The sequence below is a fragment of the Pyrgilauda ruficollis genome, unplaced genomic scaffold (assembly GCF_017590135.1).
Source record: "Pyrgilauda ruficollis isolate IOZ18807 unplaced genomic scaffold, ASM1759013v1 scaffold247, whole genome shotgun sequence".
NCBI lineage: Eukaryota > Metazoa > Chordata > Aves > Passeriformes > Passeridae > Pyrgilauda > Pyrgilauda ruficollis.
Genome location: NW_024523789.1, coordinates 1,545 through 20,497, shown reverse-complemented (window position 1 = coordinate 20,497; position 18,953 = coordinate 1,545). Strand labels below are relative to the sequence as shown.

The following is an 18,953-nucleotide window of genomic DNA, read 5'->3' as shown; positions in this document are numbered from 1 at the left end:
AGATTTTAAAAGCAAGACCAGGGCAAGGCTGGAGACTGAATGAATTCTGGAATAAATCTGTTTTACCTCTCTGCAAAGGCTCCAGGACTACAGCTGTGGGACAGAGAATCTTTCCAAAGCCTCCTCCTCCTGTGAATGAAACTTTCTGCTCCATACAAATCTCCTGGTGCTCCTAAAGAAAGGGATTTTCCCAGCTTTCCTTCCAGAATGTTTAATACAAATTAATTCCAATGGGCATTTTAAAAGGTGAAGTCTGCTGCTGCTGAAAAATGATGTACGTTAAAATAAAAATATTCAAAAGAATGGAAATATTCACCTTGATAATTTGCTCCTGTCTGTAAAAAATGAAACTGCTGTATTTCTGACAGAGACCCTTAGGGCTCAGTGTTTGTACCAATTAACAGGTTTGAAAAATCCTGAAAATCTGGGATTTCCATGGTGTTTGGGTTGTGAGACACTCAGAAAAAGCATCAGGCAGCCTCCAACCCATCAGCAATGAACGTGGGAGAAAGCAGAACAGCTCTGTGAAATAAAGGGCCAAAGGTGCCAGGAGGAAAAAACCCAAAAACTGAACTGAACTAACAGAAAAAGGATTTTCACAGCCTTAACTTTTCTTAACCGTGTTAGGAAAAAATAAATGAAGCAACCAAAAAAATATATTTGAGGTGAGAGTCACAAAAATACACTTCAGGTGTGGCAGGTGAAGAACCAGATCCCCTGGAACTCTCCCTGTACCTGAATTTAAAGCAAACCCCAAGAACCCAATGCAGAAAAGCAGCTTGGAACAGTTTGGGGAACAGCTCTGGGAAGCAGAGATTTATCTGCACAAATGTTTGCTACCCCCAAATGGTTTTGATTTTTGAAATGTGGCTGTTTATTTTCCCAGAATTACCCAAGAAGTTGAGGGAATTTCTGCTCTCCCAGCAATCCAGCAGGTGGAAGAGCTGTGGGAGAGGAGAGGGGATTCAATTTTCTTTTTCAAGATTGAGATTTCCCTGCAGCCTGATGCTGTTCTGGAAAAAAATATATTAAAAAAAATCAAACCATTGTAAAAAAATAGATTTACAATGAAACAACATCATCTTTATTGTAACTGCAACAGTAGTTCCATGAGAGTCAAGAACGTTAGAGAACTTCAATTTTCATAAGGTAAAGGAATTTACCAGCCTCAATAAAACCAGGGAATCACACAGGACAATCACTCAGCTGCTGGAGGAATATTCCATTCCCCACCTGAACTGGATTCAGGGTCCTTCCTGATCATTTTTAGTGTATCACCTCTAGGAACTCTCCAAAATCCCAAAGAGGATTGAAAATCTGCTGCCACCAGAAATCCCAACTCATGAATTAGCTGCCTTATGTCACCTTCGAGAGGCTGGTTGCAAAATGGGGAGTTCTGTGACAAAAAAATAAAAAGCAAAAAACCAAGAAGGATGCAAAGCTTGTCAGCTGGAAGGAGAGCAACAGACAGAAGCACAGAGGGTTTAGGGAAAAAAATCAAAATAAAAATGGCAGGTCCAGTTTTCAGTGTTTCCACCAACAAATGTGGCAGAAAAGCGTCTGAGGGTGTGAAAACCGAGGTTTGTGGAGTTTCATGAAGTTCAGAAAATAAAAATATTAAGGAAATGATTTGGCTGCTTGGATAAAAGCACATGAAAGTGGCAGCACACAGCTCGAGTGTCCTGCTGAGCCAGGGACAGCCCCAGGGAGCTGATCCCACAGGGAGAGGGGAGCTGATCCCACAGATTCCACAGGAATCTGGGGAGCTGATCCCACAGGAACCTGGGGAGCTGACCCCACAGGAACAGGGGAGAGCTGATCCCACAGATCCCACAGGGAGAGGGGAGCTGACCCCACAGGAACCTGGGGAGCTGATCCCACAGGAACTTGGGGAGAGCTGATCCCACAGATCCCAGAAGCAGGGTGGGAGCAGATCCCACAGACAGGGGTGAGGAGAAAACCCCACAGGCAGGATGGGAGCAGAACCCACAGGCAGGAGGGGAACAGATCTGTCTGTCCCTCAGACCCCACAGGAAGAGTGAGGAGCTGATCCCACAGATCCTACAGACCCCACAGGAACAGTGAGGAGCTGATCCCACAGATCCCTCAGACCCCACAGGAACAGTGAGGAGCTGATCCCACAGATCCTACAGGAGGGGTGGGGAGCTGATCCTACAGGAAGCATGGGGAGCTGATCCTGCAGGCAGAAGGGCAGCTGACCCCACAGGCAGGGTGAGGAGCTGATCCTACAGGCAGAATGGGAGCTGATCCCACAGATCCCACAGGTATAAGGGGAGCTGATCCCCCAGGGAGCAGGGTGGGCACAGGGAAGTGCCCCCTGTGCCAGGGATCCCTGGAGCTCTGCTGAGGGCAGCAGCAGGGAGGGAAACACTCAGGGCTGACTCACGGGACCTCAAGTGACCAGAGCACTACAGCAAGCCTCTGCTCACACCCACAAAAGGACATCCCTCACCCCAAAAGCTGAAGAATCTCATTTTACATTATCTGTTCATTTGTTTGGTTTTCTTTTCTTCCTTGGGAAAATCTATAATAAAAAGATTTTCCACAATACCCAATGGGAAGCAGTTTTAAAAATGATTTTGCAATTTCTCTTCCCTGTTCTGCCCCTCTACAGAAGGAACAAAAGAAGGGTGAGTGGATATGGGAAGGCTGTAGGTTGAATATCTGAATTTCTCTGGAATGGGCTGCAATTTGCCTACAGCAGAACAGTTTTCTATCCAGCAGAGACAAAAGATCTCCCATCCTGACTGAAGGGTCTTTTCTAAATCAAAGACACTGAAGCATCTCCGAGTTTCTTGATTGCTTTCCATGAAAAACGTGCCTGAATCCAAGAAACACAGGATTCCTCCCCATGTTCCATCCTCCTCCACTGGAATTAGATCAACTACATTTTTGCTGAGAGCGAACTCGTCTCAAAGTCTGTTAAAGCAGAGGTTCATTATTTTTTTTCCCATATATTCCAATTACAGAATAATAGTTTTAAACAGCTCTTACCAGCACTGGGAAAAATCTATTCTACTTAAGGATTTGTAAGTATGGTTTCCACAGATCAGTCTCAAACCTTATTGCTTCACAACTGCAGTATCCCTTGAAAAAAAAAAATAAAACATTGAATGGTCTGTTAATTTGTCTCAAATGGCTTTTCAGATTTGGCAGGGGAGGGAGAACGGAATGGCCAACAGAGAACATTGACTTCAAAATATTACTGTAGAAGGGTTTCCTCTTATTAAAAAAGAATACACTGTATTAAACAGCTGAAAGTAAAGACAGCATTCAAAGCCCATGAGTCAAGCCACAGCCAAAACCGTGTTCTACCCCTAAGTATTGTTTTCTTTTCCTTTTTCTTTTTTTTTTCCTCTTTTTTTTTTTAAACAAAGATTTTCCTCAACTGCCATTTTAATCTTCACCAGAGGGTGCTTCATCTTCAGATCCCTCATCCCCTGACTTTTCTGGTGGAGGGCTGGCTGATTTTTTCTTTTCTGGGGGACTTTCAGGCTCTTCATCCTCTTCTTTGGGGGATGGGGTCTTTTCTTTTGTTGCCTTGGAAGCTGTGGGGCGACCTGCCTTCCCTTTGCCTTTCACTGGGCTGGGGGTCACTGGAAAAAGAAAAACCTTGTAAAACTCAGCAGCAGCAGCAGCAAAGGCAGAAAAACTCCCAATAAATGGGATTTCAAAGTCATCCAGCAGCAGCCTGACCATACCCACAGTGTTTTTAGCACTCCCAATTAGCAAAGCTGAAGTGAAGAGCAATCTAATGAGATTTAAAAGCTGGTTAATTGCAGGTGCTGGCTGATTGCTGGATGTGACATCATAAATGGACACAGCTCTTCTCAAAGCAGAGCATGCATTGCTGTTATCATTTGAAATTTCTGCAGAAATGCATCCAGTTTCCCTCTGGTTCACACGTCCCCACCCTGACAACATCCCAAAGTCCCAAACAGAGCCATAAATTGGTATTATTTGGCTGTGAGACACAGAAAATCAGAATGCAGCACCTCAGCAGAGAATGTTTTCAATACCATGAGTTTTTACCACCAAGACACAGATCCCAAATCAACCCCTAAAGGAAGAATTAAAGCCAACTCATTATTCCACATCGCTGCTTTAAATCATGGCACTTGGGCCCTTCCAACATTTTTGTGGATTATCTGTGACTCCAAGACTTCAAAAACAAGACTCTGCAGCAAAAAGAAAATCTGGGTTTTAAACTGAGAAACTTTCCTTGCACAGACTCACCTGTAGCCTTTAGCCTGGGCTTGGGCATTTTCTTTTCTTTCCTCTCTGGCTTGGATTTCTTGGAGACCTTCTTATTTTTCTTTTTTGAACTGCCATAGTCACTGTCATCATCATCTTCCATGAGGAAGTCTTCATCACTTCCTGAATCTGCTGGAAGCATAAGGAAATTTCAATTTTTTGGGAAAAAAAAAAAGGAAGGAAAAGATAGAGCTGAGATCTGCCAGTGAAATTGTGGACACAGACTCTGAGACCTTGTGGGCTTCCATTAATCTGCTGTGCTAAAATCTGACTGGGTTCTTACATCAGCAATGCCACAGGGACAGCAAAAAGCAGCAAAAAGCATTGAGAAGTTTACAATTATCCTGGAGGGCTGCTTACAAAGAAATAGATCTCTGGAAAACACACACTCACACCTCGGGGGGAAAGAAACATCTTTATCTGCAAGGAAAAGGCACCAAGGTAAAGTCTCTTGTCTCACAGATTCTTCAAGATTCACTGAGTGAACTCTTCAGTTATTAAAGGCTTTCCTAAAATCTGTCATTGAAGCTTAAAAACTTTTGACTGCAAAAACTCCAAATCAGTTTTGAAGCACTGGCTCATCTCCCCCTGTACATGACCAACCAAGCATGCAGGAACAGTAAGTGGTGCAAATCCATGACAGATTCCAATTTTCAAGTTACAGGAAGTTGCCACAGCCACATTTATATAATTTAAGTACTTGATGACTTAAATCTCATTCTGGATAAAACCTGCAGGGAAGGGATCAACAGATCTACCCACTTGTGAAGACAAATTTTGTGGGACACACACACACAGAGACACCTTTGCTGCAAACTTGGAGCACAAATTCCAGCTGAGAAAACCCAACCTGGACAGACACACAGTGAAAATGAAGTTATTCAGGAGCACAATTTCCATCCTGTGTCCCAGCCAAAAAGCAAACTGTGGTTTTTTTGCTGTCCCTTTTTCCAATCCCATTTACTCACTCTCCTGGAACTGTGCCTCATCATCCTCCTGCTCCTCCTCCTCACTCCCCACATCATCCATGAGCATCTCCCGCTGTTTGGAGGCTGCTTTGGACGCCGCCTGCCGCTGCTGACGAACATTTTTGTGATCTTCCTTCTCATCCTCGCTGTCCTCTGCAGAAAAAGGCCCCAAACTGTGCTGAGCACAGAGCAGAGAGCTCCTGCCACGAGGCAGCACGTGGGCAAAACAGGGGCAGGGCATTTATCAGGGGTTAAAACACTCGCTGAGTTACTGCGGGGACAATTCAACCTCATCAACACCTTCCTTACTCACCCAACCAAGATCCTCTGCAAAATAACTACTTTTTTCTTTTTATTTTTCTTTTTACCTGCAGGCCTTTTCCTGGATTTGGAGGCTGCTCTCTTATTCTTGTCTGGTTTAGCTTTCTTTCCTTTTTTGCTTTTTTGAGAGCTCTCGTAGTCGCTGTCGGCTTTGCCATCGTCAGCTCCTACGTCATCGTCTTCACTGCCAAAATCTTCATCTGCAAGGAAAAGGCACCAAGATGAAGATTTTGGATCATTCTGGATAAAAGCTGCAGGGAAGGGACCAACACATCTATCCACTTCTGAAGACAAATTTTATAGGATCATCACATTACACAAAAAAACCCATTATCAAACCAGGGAAGTAACAGCAGCAGAGGCAACATATGACTTTAAATAAATCAGAATAATTTAATTTCTGTCTCAAATCCTACTCCTGCAACTCTCACAGGTGTCAACAGATATGATTTAAAGATACACAATCAGTACAATGAATACCTGCTGAGTGTGAATCATCTTTCTTAGTCTTCACATCTTTGTCTTCTGAATCCTCACTGCAAATGAGAGGAGGATAAAGTGAGAGTCCTTGTCTCAACTTTGACTTCAGTCACTCTTGTGTGGAAAGTAACAACTTTTAAAGAGCAAACTGGTGTCCAGGATGAGAATTTTCACTTTTCCTGGACATACTTCAGGATTTACTCAGCTATCTGTGGAGTTATCATAGTTGGGAAGATAAAGTTCAAAGTGTGAATGCCAGAAAAACTTAAACCAGGCAGGAAATAACCAGACTGAGGTGAACCATGCACTTCACTCCCAAAGCAACCCACAATCCACATGGCTTCCAGTTCAGTCACAACTCTGATGGTTTATATGCAGTCTATACATGAAATAAAGGTTTATCCTGAAGAGATTTTAAGTCAGCACATGTTTTTATGTCATTATTCAGATTCCATTCTGTGCATCTTGCATTTACTGGCACATGTCTCGTCTAAGCTTTCTCAAATGATTTGATCATTTGGAAAATAAAAGACATCTTGGGGTGCTAGAACAAGAACCAGCTGGCAGAACCTCAAGAACCTTCAGAACCAGCATCCCTGAAGCTGAGCTCTGTCATAAAAACCAAAAAAAATTATTTCAAAGGTCTCGTGGCAATCATTGGGGGACTGCAAAATGGAAATTCTACAGGAAAATTTCACTTTTCAGTAGGGCAGCACTGAGGCTGCTGGAGAAACTCAGCTCCCAAACCAAGCTGTGTGTTTACAGATTACCCAAAATGAGGAACAAAGAGCCACAAAACTTCCAGATGCCCCCTGTCCTCAGTGCCACCCATCCCTGGCACCACAGGGATGCCCTGAGGCTGCAGAACACGGGGCACCTTGCCCTGCCTCACCTGAGGATGCAGCAGCTGCCAATCTTTGTGCCCAAATCCCTTTCCCTGGCACTCCAGCTGCCTCTGGAGTGCTGGAGCACTGCTGACAGTTTCACACGTGATTTCTGCCTCACCTCAGTGTCTCAGCCCTGACTGAGCTCCAATCTCACTGCAATTCCACTCCCCATGGAAGATGCTGCTCCCCACACACAGGACAAAGCTCTGGGAAATGTTGCCAAGAGATGCAAAGCTGCTTTTCTTACCTGTCCTCCTGAGAATTCTTCCCAGATCTCCTCTTGTTTTTAGCCTCTCGGGGAGACGAGCGGATTTTCTTGGATGGGGGACCTGAATCTCTTCCATAATCATCATCTGGACAGGACAGGACAGCACAAAATGGGCTGGGGTCAAACTCATGCCAGCAAACTGCTCTCCTCAGCCACAACTCCAACTGAGCATTTCATGCACATCAAAAAGAAAAACTTCATAAAGCTTCAATAAACTTTGGTGGAAGCAAAGTCCTGGTTTAAATCACTGATTTGAGCTTTTCTTCTGCCAACAGCACCGTGAAAATGCTCTGTACAGTCAAGTCTCACCCAGGGAAACACAAACAAACCTCACAAGAGGACCCAGGATTCATTTTGTATTTAGTTATTTTATAAATCCATTAAAAATTAACACCCACATGGATTTCTGCACGATTCTAACAGCACACACTGTTTACTGTCCTGGGATGGATAAAGGATGTCATGGAGCTCACAGCAGAACTCCTCACAACTCTTACACAATACCTTATTTAATGAATAAAACCTCTGTAATTAAGAATGATGCATATTTGTCTCATTTTAATTATCAGTGCAACCTTAGCATTGAGTTTATTTTCCAAGAACTCAGAAGAGTCCAGAAATTTTCTGTTAATTCACACAGATGACATTATTTTAGAAATGGGATCCAGAATTTTAATTCAGAGATCACATTATTTCCAAATGTGATCCAGCAATATTTTGATGATATTATTTTAGAAATGGGATCCAGAACTTTAATTCAGACATTACATTTTTACCAAATGTGATCCAGCAATATTTTGTTAATTCACACAAATGATATTTTTTTAGCTGCAATCCCCCCCAAATGCCTGATAATGTGGGCTCAACTGGAGCCATAAAATAAATGGAAAACATCTTTTCCTGTGGAAAAAAGTGGCATCAAGGAGCCTCTGCCCCAGAACATAACATAGAGCAAGGAAGGAATTGCTGCCAACAGCCTCCAGGCACTACAACAATACCAGCATTAAATAATAAGATTTCTATCACCATTGTTTGTTTAATACAAAACATATGAGAATGATTATATTTTCAAATACTTATTAACAGTTCAGGCTGTGAAGAACAGAAACTCCTTGGAACTGGAGTTGAAGATGTGATTAGAAGCAGAACAATTAATATGCATGGCAAGAACAAGGAGATGAAGGAAAAAAAAAGTCATTTACCAGCATCATCTGATTCCTGAAACTGGGAGTAATCCACCACCTTCCTGTTCCTGTTAAAAAGCAGGAGAAAAAAATTAGGAATTCATCCCTTCAGGGCTACTAAAGCTTTAAGGAACACAAAGTGCCACATCCTCATTTCCAGTGCTGCATTTGTAGCTCAAAAACATCTCAAGAAAACTTGGATAATTCAGCCACCTCCACCTCTGCAGTCAGGAGTGAACACAAAGTACATTAAAGCATAAATAGCATTTTCCTGAGGAGATTTTACAATAATCTGGATTGCAGTCTCAGAATGTGAACGCTGTTTTTATAAATACACAAAGATTATGAATCAAACATTTCCAGACTGCTCCTTTTGGAATTTCTGCTCCTCACACCTTCTCCCCCAATTTTTATTTTCCCACGTGATCCCTGTTCTGAAAGCACTTGCAGCTCACTGGGGTTTCCAGGAGCTTTCTGAATGAGTTACACCGGTCTGGGAGTCAACAAAATCAAATCTGCCTCTTGAACTTACTGCAAGCTCCAAAATGGAATCGTTGGTGATTTTATCAGCACCTTGTCCATCAAATCCCAGCTGCTTTATGGAGAAGATATCAAATCCCAGCTGCTTTATGGAGAATATATCAAATCCCAACTCTTTTTATTGACAAGGTATCAAAGCCCAGCTGTTTTATGGAGAAGGTATCAAATCCCAGGTGTTTTATTGATAAAGTATCAAATCCCAGCTGCTTTATTGATAAAATATCAAATCCCAGCTGTTTTATTGACAAGATATCAAATCCCAAGTGTTTTATTGATAAAGTATCAACTCCCAGCTCTTTTATTGATAAGATATCAATTCCCAGCTGTTTTATTGATAAAGTATCAAATCCCAGCTCTTTTATTGATATCAATTCCCAGCTGTTTTATTGATAAAGTATCAAACCCCAGCTGTTTTATTGACAAGATAACTTCCCTATAAAACAGCGACCAAAGGAAACCAAGGCAGCCAATAAAATTAAACAAAATCAACGAAATTTCAGCTGATAATTCCTCCAAGTCAGACTCCACACACGTCCTGGAAGGGCTGACAGGGGCTGGGAACACAGAGATTCCCAGAGTCCCTTTTTCCAGCCCTGCTGGCCCAAAGCCAAGGATAAATGGGATTTTGCAGCAATCACCACGTGAGCTCAGTTCTTCAGCTGGAAGCTGCACCCAGCACAAGGATCCTTCTGTTTTATTGATAAAGTATCAACTCCCAGCTCTTTTATTGATAAGATATCAATTCCCAGCTGTTTTATTGATAAAGTATCAACTCCCAGCTCTTTTATTGATAAGATATCAATTCCCAGCTGTTTTATTGATAAAGTATCAACTCCCAGCTCTTTTATTGATAAGATATCAATTCCCAGCTGTTTTATTGATAAAGTATCAACTCCCAGCTCTTTTATTGATAAGATATCAATTCCCAGCTGTTTTATTGATAAAGTATCAACTCCCAGCTCTTTTATTGATAAGATATCAATTCCCAGCTGTTTTATTGATAAAGTATCAAATCCCAGCTCTTCAATTGATATCAAATCCCAGCTGTTTTATTGACAAGATAACTTCCCTATAAAACAGCGACCAAAGCAGCCGATAAAATTAAACAAAATCAACGAAATTTCAGCTGATAATTCCTCCAAGTCAGACTCCACACACGTCCTGGAAGGGCTGACAGGGGCTGGGAACACAGAGATTCCCAGAGTCCCTTTTTCCAGCCCTGCTGGCCCAAAGCCAAGGATAAATGGGATTTTGCAGCAATCACCACGTGAGCTCAGTTCTTCAGCTGGAAGCTGCACCCAGCACAAGGATCCTTCCTCATCCTCCTCCTCCTCCTCCTTCCCTTCTCCAGGCCTCAGCACACTGAGCTCCATTCACTGTCAATTAATTAATTATCACTAATTGCTGATAAACCTGGTCAGTTCAAAGACACCCCAAAGGCAGCAGGGCTGATCCATCTAAAATCAAGTTTAAGTTGTTTTCCTGAGCATCTCTAACTGATGGCTTACAGAAGGATGAAGGAGTAAAATTGGTTTTATTTCAACCCAAATCTCTTAAAGAAATTTAAAAACCAAAAAATGAAACCCATCCCTCAAAAACATCCCAAAAATACCAAATGAAAGGAAGGCAAGATTTGTACAGGTAAATCAAGTTTGTCCTCCTGAGCACCTTGAACTCATGGCTTACAGAAGGATGAAGGAGCAAAACTGGTTTTATTTCAACCCAAACCTCTTAAAAAAACAAAAAAATTAAACTAATCTCTTGAAAAGCACCCCAAAAATACAAAAAAATAGACAAATGAAAGGAAGACAAGATTTGTACAGGTAAATAAAATTTCATTTTCTCTCCTGTACAAGCACCTCTAACTCATGGCTTACAGAAGGATGAAGGAACAAAACTGGTTTTATTTCAACCCAAACCTCTTAAAAACCCAAAAAATCAAATTAATCTCTTAAAAAACACCCCAAAAATACCAAAAAAGACAAATGAAGACAAGATTTGTACAGGTTGAAGCCCACCCAAGCTTTGGAGAGGAACACAGTCCAACAGCAGTGGGCACTGGTCACTCCCTCAGGCTGAGCGTGGTAAAATTCCAATTTAGGGACCCAATTATTGGCAATTTTTGATTTCCTCCTATTCCAACAAGGAGCCTTCCTGAAGGTTGCATCTGATGAATTTTATCCTGATAAGCATCAGAAGAATAATTAAGTTATTGAATAAGAAATCTGATTTGATGTATCAAGTATTGTTTTTTTTTCATGTGAAAGCATAAAAAAGCAGAATTTCCACAAATAAACAACACTTTTAGGCATCACTGAGCTACTAAAGATGGAAAAGGCAATTTTTCCACCTTGCTTCCTTTGGAGACACATTAAATCAGGTGCTGGGAAAGTGACAGTGGCAGCATTTACAGGAATTGTAGCTGTGGCAAAGAGCCTTTACCAAAAACATCCCTTCCCCAGCACCATCAGAAAGTGAGATTTGTATTTAAAAAAAAAAAAAAATTAAAAATCACGTTTCAGAAGAAACCAAAAGTGAAGCTGTTTCCTTGCAGAAAGTGATATTTGTATTAAAAAAAAATTAAAAATAATTGTTTCAGAAGATACCAAAAGTGAAAAGATGAATTTTATTCCTATAAGCATCAGAAGAATAATTCAGTTATTAAATAAGAAGTTGATTTTATGTATCAAGTGTTGGGGGTTTTTCGTGTGAAAGCATAAACAGGGTGAAAAAAGCAAAATTTTGTATTAAAAAAAAATTATTTCAGAAGAAACCAAAAGTGAAGCTGATTCCTTGCAGAAAGTGATATTTTTATTTTAAAAAATAACTTAAAAATCAATGTTTCAGAAGAAACCAAAAGTGAAGCTGACTCCTTGCATTATCTTATCTCGCAGGGTGGAGCAAAGGAGCAAATCAAGTTTAAGTTGTTTTCCTGAGCATCTCTAACTGATGGCTTACAGAAGGATGAAGGAGCAAAACTGGTTTTATTTCAACCCAAACCTCTTAAAAAAACAAAAAAATTAAACTAATCTCTTGAAAAGCACCCCAAAAATACCAAAAAAAAGACAAATGAAAGGAAGACAAGATTTGTACAGGTAAATAAAATTTAATTTTCTCTCCTGTACAAGCACCTCTAACTCATGGCTTACAGAAGGATGAAGGAACAAAACTGGTTTTATTTCAACCCAAACCTCTTAAAAACCCAAAAAAATCAAATTAATCTCTTAAAAAACACCCCAAAAATACCAAAAAAAGACAAATGAAGACAAGATTTGTACAGGTTGAAGCCCACCCAAGCTTTGGAGAGGAACACAGTCCAACAGCAGTGGGCACTGGTCACTCCCTCAGGCTGAGCGTGGTAAAATTCCAATTTAGGGACCCAATTATTGGCAATTTTTGATTTCCTCCTATTCCAACAAGGAGCCTTCCTGAAGGTTGCATCTGATGAATTTTATCCTGATAAGCATCAGAGGAATAATTAAGTTATTGAATAAGAAATCTGATTTGATGTATCAAGTATTGTTTTTTTTTTTCATGTAAAAGCATAAAAAAGCAGAATTTCCACAAATAAACAACACTTTAGGCATCACTGAGCTACTAAAGATGGAAAAGGCAGTTTTTCCACCTTGCTTCCTTCAGAGACACATTAAATCAGGTGCTGGGAAAGTGACAGTGGCAGCATTTACAGGAATTGTAGCTGTGGCAAAGAGCCTTTACCAAAAACATCCCTTCCCCAGCACCATCAGAAAGTGAGATTTGTATTTAAAAAAAAAAAAATTAAAAATCACTGTTTCAGAAGAAACCAAAAGTGAAGCTGTTTCCTTGCAGAAAGTGATATTTGTATTAAAAAAAATTAAAAATAATTGTTTCAGAAGATACCAAAAGTGAAAAGATGAATTTTATTCCTATAAGCATCAGAAGAATAATTCAGTTATTAAATAAGAAGTCTGATTTTATGTATCAAGTGTTGGGGGTTTTTCATCTGAAAGCATAAACAGGGTGAAAAAAGCAAAATTTTGTATTAAAAAAAAATTATTTCAGAAGAAACCAAAAGTGAAGCTGATTCCTTGCAGAAAGTGATATTTTTATTTTAAAAAATAACTTAAAAATCAATGTTTCAGAAGAAACCAAAAGTGAAGCTGACTCCTTGCATTATCTTATCTCGCAGGGTGGAGCAAAGGAGCAATCTCTGCACTGATATCACTGAAGATAAAAAGCTGCAAATAAATCTTCAACAGCACCAGAGAAGCTCAGAAAGAACCAAGCAGCTCCTGCCCTGACTCCAAACTCATCTTTCACCTCTTTTAGCCCAGCCAGGTTCGATTTGATTTGATTTTATTAGTTATTTATTTCATTATTCTGCAGTAATAGCTGCACAGAGCCTGCAGTGTTTACTACAGCAAGGTGATAAAAACCCTGGGGAAGATCAGTGGGAAAAGGAGGCACTGAGAGCCTCTCTCATGTCTAAGCAAAGAGAAAAAGAAACTCTGTTAAATCCACTCAGGCTGAGCATAAGAGACTGGGATGGGCACTGTTCAGGGTGGTCTGAAATGGAAATTGAAATTTAAACGGGGTGGACATTGTTCAGGGGGGGTTAAATAGAAATTGAAATTTGAAGGGGATGGGCATTGTTCAGGGGGGGTTAAAATAGAAATATAAATGTAAAGGGGATGGGCACTGATCAGTGTGGTTTAAAATTTAAATAGGATGGGCATTGTTCAGAGTGGTTTAAAATATAAATTTAAAGGGGATGGGCACTGATCAGTGTGGTTTAAAATATAAATTTAAAGGGGATGGGCACTGATCAGTGTGGTTTGAAATATCAATTAAATTTGAAGGTAACTTCCTTGCTGACTCACATTAACACAAAGTGTGCATGTAAAAAAGTTCACAGGTAAGTTTTTAATAACAGCTGGCAGTGCAATGTTTTTGGAATAAACAGGAGCTCATCAACATGTAGGAAGGAAGCACTCAGTGAAGTAATTCTCCAGTAATTTAACTACAGCTCAGAAATGCACAGAAATTTTTGCAACCTGCACTTGATGCCTGCCAAAGTGCAATTTTGGAATTATGGAAAGCAACATCAACGTGTCAAAGGATCACTAAATGCCCATTAAACTGTAAAAAAAAATGTCATCCTCATACCTCATCTTCAATTTAGTCCCTAAACCTTCAGTTTTTAAATCAACATCAGCACAGCCCTACAATCAGATAGAAAAATTTTGGGTTTTTTTAAGAGAATGCACAGATTAAATGCAACATCAACATGTCAAAGGATCACTAAATGCCCATAAAACTGAGAAAAAAATGTTATCTTCACATCACATCTTCAGTTCAGTCCTTAAACCCTCAGCTTTTAAATCAACATCAGCACAGCCCTACAATCAGATAGAAAGTTTTGGGTTTTTTTTAAGGGAATGCAGATTCCCAGATATTTGTATAGATATTAAAACCCACATTTTAAAAAACTCCCACAACATGCAATCCTGCAAAGCAATGCTGAAAGGAGTCTTCAAAAATCCAGGCACTGAAGAGAATGTTTAGGTCAAATCCAACCACCCACCCTCAATCCAACAGAGCAAAGGCAAGGAGATTCGATGGTTATTGAGGTTTTTGTGTGTTTTTTTTCAGCACAACCTTGATTTAAGCAATGTAACCAAAAACCCTCAGCATTTCTGAACAAAGCTCCAGCCCCTCCTGACCCTCAGGGCTGGCTCAGCAGTCAGGTTTCACTTCCAGGTAAAGGTGAGACCAATATCATCACAAATATTGCCACTAAAAGCACTTTTTGGTAGATTTTTTTATACAAAGAAAACACAAATTCCAGCCAGAAGTGTTTCCTGCAGGGATTTTCAGAGCAGTGCAAAGCAAATCTGCAGTTCTGGATTTGGGCTTTCCATGAACACTGATTTAAAATCACCACCAGAAGGTGGCACAGGGCACCTGGTGACAGGCAGGGACCCAAACCAGGTCACTCTGGGGTTAATCTGGGTAAAAATTGGACTCAGGACTCACCACTGAGAGGGTCCCACTACAGAGCTCAGATCTGGGTCTGGCCTGACTGCCCACTTCAGCTTCTGCAGGATTTTCAGGGTTCACAAAACAATTCAATGATTTCTGCAGCAATAATTAAAGCAGTCTTGTGCTCTTTCTCTATTTGATTTTAACTAGAATTGAGATTTTACAGAAATGATGCAGACAAGGAGAGGAACCAAACCCAAACACCCAGCTCACTCCCCCACCCTGGTATTCTGAATTTCCTTGTACCTCCACCACCTTTCTGTTTCTCCTCAGACTGAAAGAGAGAAAGAATCACCTTTTTCTTCATCAATCTCTGGACCACACAGCATCACTCAATTTTATTAAGTGCCAATCCCCAAGGAACTGCTGCTTGCCTGCAATCCCACAGAAACTTTTCCACAATCACAATTATTTCTACTTTACATTGCCCAGTGCCAACACTGGCAACAAGTTACATTTAATAGTAAAGTAAAATTTCACCCTTCCACTGCAGTGCCAACAGCAGGCTGGGATTCAAATCCAGAAAAAGGAAAGATGTAAAGCCTTGAAGCACTGAGATAAATTCACAACTGGCTTTAAGCTTAAAATGAATGACCAAAAAGCCCCTGGGATTCCCAGCCCTGCCCACAACAGCTCAATTTACAAAGCTTGCAGAAGACAAGCAAGTAAAAGTGACCAGTGAGAAAAAGCAGAAGAAAAGCTGCACCAGAAGTCAGAACTCTGACTTTAAACACATTAATTGATGCTGTATGTATAAAAAATAGTGGCTTCAAGTATTAAATTTCGTTTTATCTCTAGAAGCAACCCCAGCTCTCTTTGCAAAACTTCAGCAGAGTTACACAAGAGATGCAGAAGTTCAGTAATTTCAGGTTCCTTTAGTTTTTACTCCTTGCCTTTTTCTAAGAACACTGAAAACCCCATCATTATCCACCCAGGAGAAATGGAATTGTGCAGAAGTACCTGGCTCTCAGTGCCAGCCACATGGAGCCTGTAAATACCAGCACTTTATTACTACTTAATTTTAAATAACTGACATTAACAGCCAGACTCACCCTCAGGTCAATTTTCTCAACAAGTGGAGTAAAAACTTGGGATATGGGATGGATTTGATGAAGTTCACTGCTTTAGGTGCACACATATTCACCAGAAACCAGCAGACAACAGCAGTTAATTCAAAGAACACTGACAGGAGGAAAACTCTCCCACCACGACATCTCTGATGAAGAACCTTTCACCAGGCTTCCATTTCACCAAAAACCAGCAAAGACAGGCAGACAAAACTTCATTCCAGCATTAATTTATGAATGGATTGAAATCTGTAGGCAGGGTTTTCTAGCTAGCAGAGCAATATAACGTAGCAGGCACCGAATATTTACCTTTTTTCCCCTGGAAGGGCTATTAAACCCAGGGAGATAAGGGACTGCTGCATCTACCCTGCCCCGTGCCAGGAGGTTTTGTGCTCCTAACAACCTGCTGGACTTTGGTGCTTCATTTTCAGCAGAGGCTGACAGCAGGCAGACCTCTCACAACATTCCAGGACTGGACAGAGGTGTTTTATTTTAATTTTTTTTTTTTTAAACTCTCGCAAAAATACTTAATTCCAGCAAGCTCAGAGTCTCTGCTTTTCAAGACAGCAGCCCTTCCTGACCTGGAGGAAATCTCTAACACTGAAGTGTCCCCTCAGGCAGCAGAGTCACATCACCACTAATTTGGGCAGCTCACCCAGCACTGAGCCACTCCCACACTCAGCAAAGCAGTCCGGGGTTCCATTTCTATTTTAAATTCTGCATTATGAGAGATGTTACTTAAATCCAAATGCTGTCACCTCTAAATGCATACATGCATCATTGTCACAATTAATTTGTGCCTATTAGTTACATTAGCTAAAATACTCAACATCCACAGCCCAGCCCAGGCTCACTGGGAATAAAACTCCAACTGGGATGAAACTCCAGCCAGTCACTTGAGAATGAAGAAATTCCAAAGCATTACAAGAACACCGTGGGAAACCTCACACCTTTGCCATAAAGACACCTTAAATCACAAGTTCACGCTTTTGCCACCTCCTTGGCAAAGCTTTGAGACCCAAGGGAATCACAGAATATCCTGAGCTGGAATGGACTCGCCAGGATCATCCAGTGCCACTCCTGGCCCTGCACAGACACCCCAAAATCCCACCCTGGGCATCCACCAGGATCATCCAGTGCCCTGCACAGACACCCCAAAATCCCACCCTGGGCATCCCTGGCAGAGCTGTCCAAACACTCCCGCAGCTCTGCGGCTGTGCCCATTCCCTGAGGACCCAGAGCAGTGACCCTCTGGGAGAATAAACATCCCAAATCCTTCCCCAAACACCCCCAGCGAACACAGCCCCAGCCCTTCCCTCGGGCACCACCTCCCCAAAGCCACCACGCTCCATCCCACCCCACCGAGCCCGCCCGACCCACCACCAAGGCCAGCCCCACCTGGCACAGCACAGCCCGGCCGCCAAAGGCTCGGAAACGAAAAGAAAGCGGCGAAAACAGCAGCGGCAAGGCGAGCCCGGAGCGCGCAGCCCGCGGCCGGCCGGGCGGGCGGAGCAGGGCGTGCGGCGGCGCCGCTCGCACCGAGGGGGCGGCTCCTGCCGGCTCCTCCCCTACGCGTGGTTCCCCATGCACAGCCCCCGTGCCCCGGACCCTCGCCGGATGGCACCGCGTCCCCTCCCCCGGCAGCGTGCTCGGCCCGGCCCCGCCGCCCGGAGGGGGCCGCGGGTCGCGGCGAGAGCGGCGCCCGCCCCGCGCCAACTGGGTCACGGCGGCGGCGGCGAAAAAAATTCCCTTTTTTCCCCCCGTTACAAAATGTGGGACAGCGGCCGCGGGGCCGCCCCGCCGCGGCCCGCCGGGCCCGGTTGAGCGGCGCGGCGTGAAACGCGGCGTTGATGGCGGTGGCCCGGCCGAGTTAGCGGGGAGAAACAAGGGGAAATAGAGGAGAAATCGGCACGGCCTGCCCCGAGCGCGGCCTGCCCTGCGCGGGGCCGGCCCGGCGGGAGCGGCGCCGCCGGGACTCACCTGACGGGCCGCGACATCCTCCCGGCGCTGCGGGCCGCGCGGGGCCGGGCGCGGAGCAAACGGGGACGCTGAGGCCGCCGGGGCCGCTGAGGCCGCCCGGAGAGAGCGGGAGCGCTGGGCCCAGCGCCTCAGGCCGCGCCTGCGGAGCCGCCGCTCCCCCGTCAGGCGCCGCCGCCGCCCCCGGTGCCGCTCCCCGGTGCCGGCCCCGGCGCCGATCCCGCTGTCGCTCCCTGAGCCCTGTGGCGGTCCCGGTGTCGGTGCCGGTCCCGCTCCCGCCGCTCCCCCCCGCAAAATGGTCGCGCTCGCCCCGCCGAGAGGATGCGAGCGGGGGGGGCGGTGCCGCCGACCCCGCCGGCCACGCCCCCCTCGACAGCCGATTGGTTAGGGCCCGCGAGAGCCCGCGCCCCATTGGCTCGTTCGAACCATCACGGCGCGCAGGGCCCGCCCACTGTCCCCGCGGGGAGGGCGGGCAGCGCGGCCCGCACGCGGCGGAGCTCCGGCGGCAGATTCGCCACGGGTTCCCGGTGCCGCCGCGGCTCCTCCGCGCCCCGTCCCGCCCCTCCCGCCGCGCCCGCCGCCTCCCTCCGTCACCGCCGCCACGCCGGAATTTTTTCCCGTTTCTCCGAGAATTTCTCGAGGCGCTGCGGCGCCTCAAGGCCCGAGCCGCAGATTCGCCGCGCGGGCCCGGCGCGGTTTTGGAGGGAAAACGCGGCCCCGGGCGCGGGTTTAGAGTAATTAATTTTTATTATAAAAAAATGCAAAAATTCGGTGTCAGCGGCAGATTTTGACACCAGCACTGATGTCACTGATGCCACTTCTCCCTGTGCGAGCCAGCAGTTGAGTACATGCACAATTCATGCAAAGTCCAATGAAGATTTTGGAATTTTTTGCACTTTAAACTCGCCAGAAATCCCAAAAATGACTCATTTGGGTGAGAAAAGGGGATGCTTTAACCACGGAAA

General features: G+C 43.8%; 1 protein-coding gene across 2 annotated transcripts; it reads right to left on the bottom strand.

Annotated features, from left to right (window-relative positions):
* Nucleotides 1-2,971: 2,971 nt before the first annotated feature.
* Nucleotides 2,972-18,306, bottom strand: NUCKS1 (nuclear casein kinase and cyclin dependent kinase substrate 1). 2 transcript variants are annotated; one of them, XM_041470480.1, is made up of 8 exons: nucleotides 17,992-18,306; nucleotides 8,402-8,451; nucleotides 7,179-7,284; nucleotides 6,045-6,100; nucleotides 5,612-5,764; nucleotides 5,244-5,396; nucleotides 4,258-4,407; nucleotides 2,972-3,617 (listed from the first exon to the last, which is right to left on the bottom strand). In XM_041470480.1, exons 1-8 carry the CDS (start codon nucleotides 18,006-18,008, stop codon nucleotides 3,418-3,420), a joined length of 885 nt encoding a protein of 294 aa, XP_041326414.1. In that variant the 5' UTR covers nucleotides 18,009-18,306; the 3' UTR covers nucleotides 2,972-3,417. The 2 variants fall into 2 exon arrangements, with proteins under 2 accessions (XP_041326414.1, XP_041326415.1); XM_041470481.1 differs by having other exon boundaries at nucleotides 4,258-4,404.
* Between the last annotated feature and the right edge of the window lie 647 nt (nucleotides 18,307-18,953).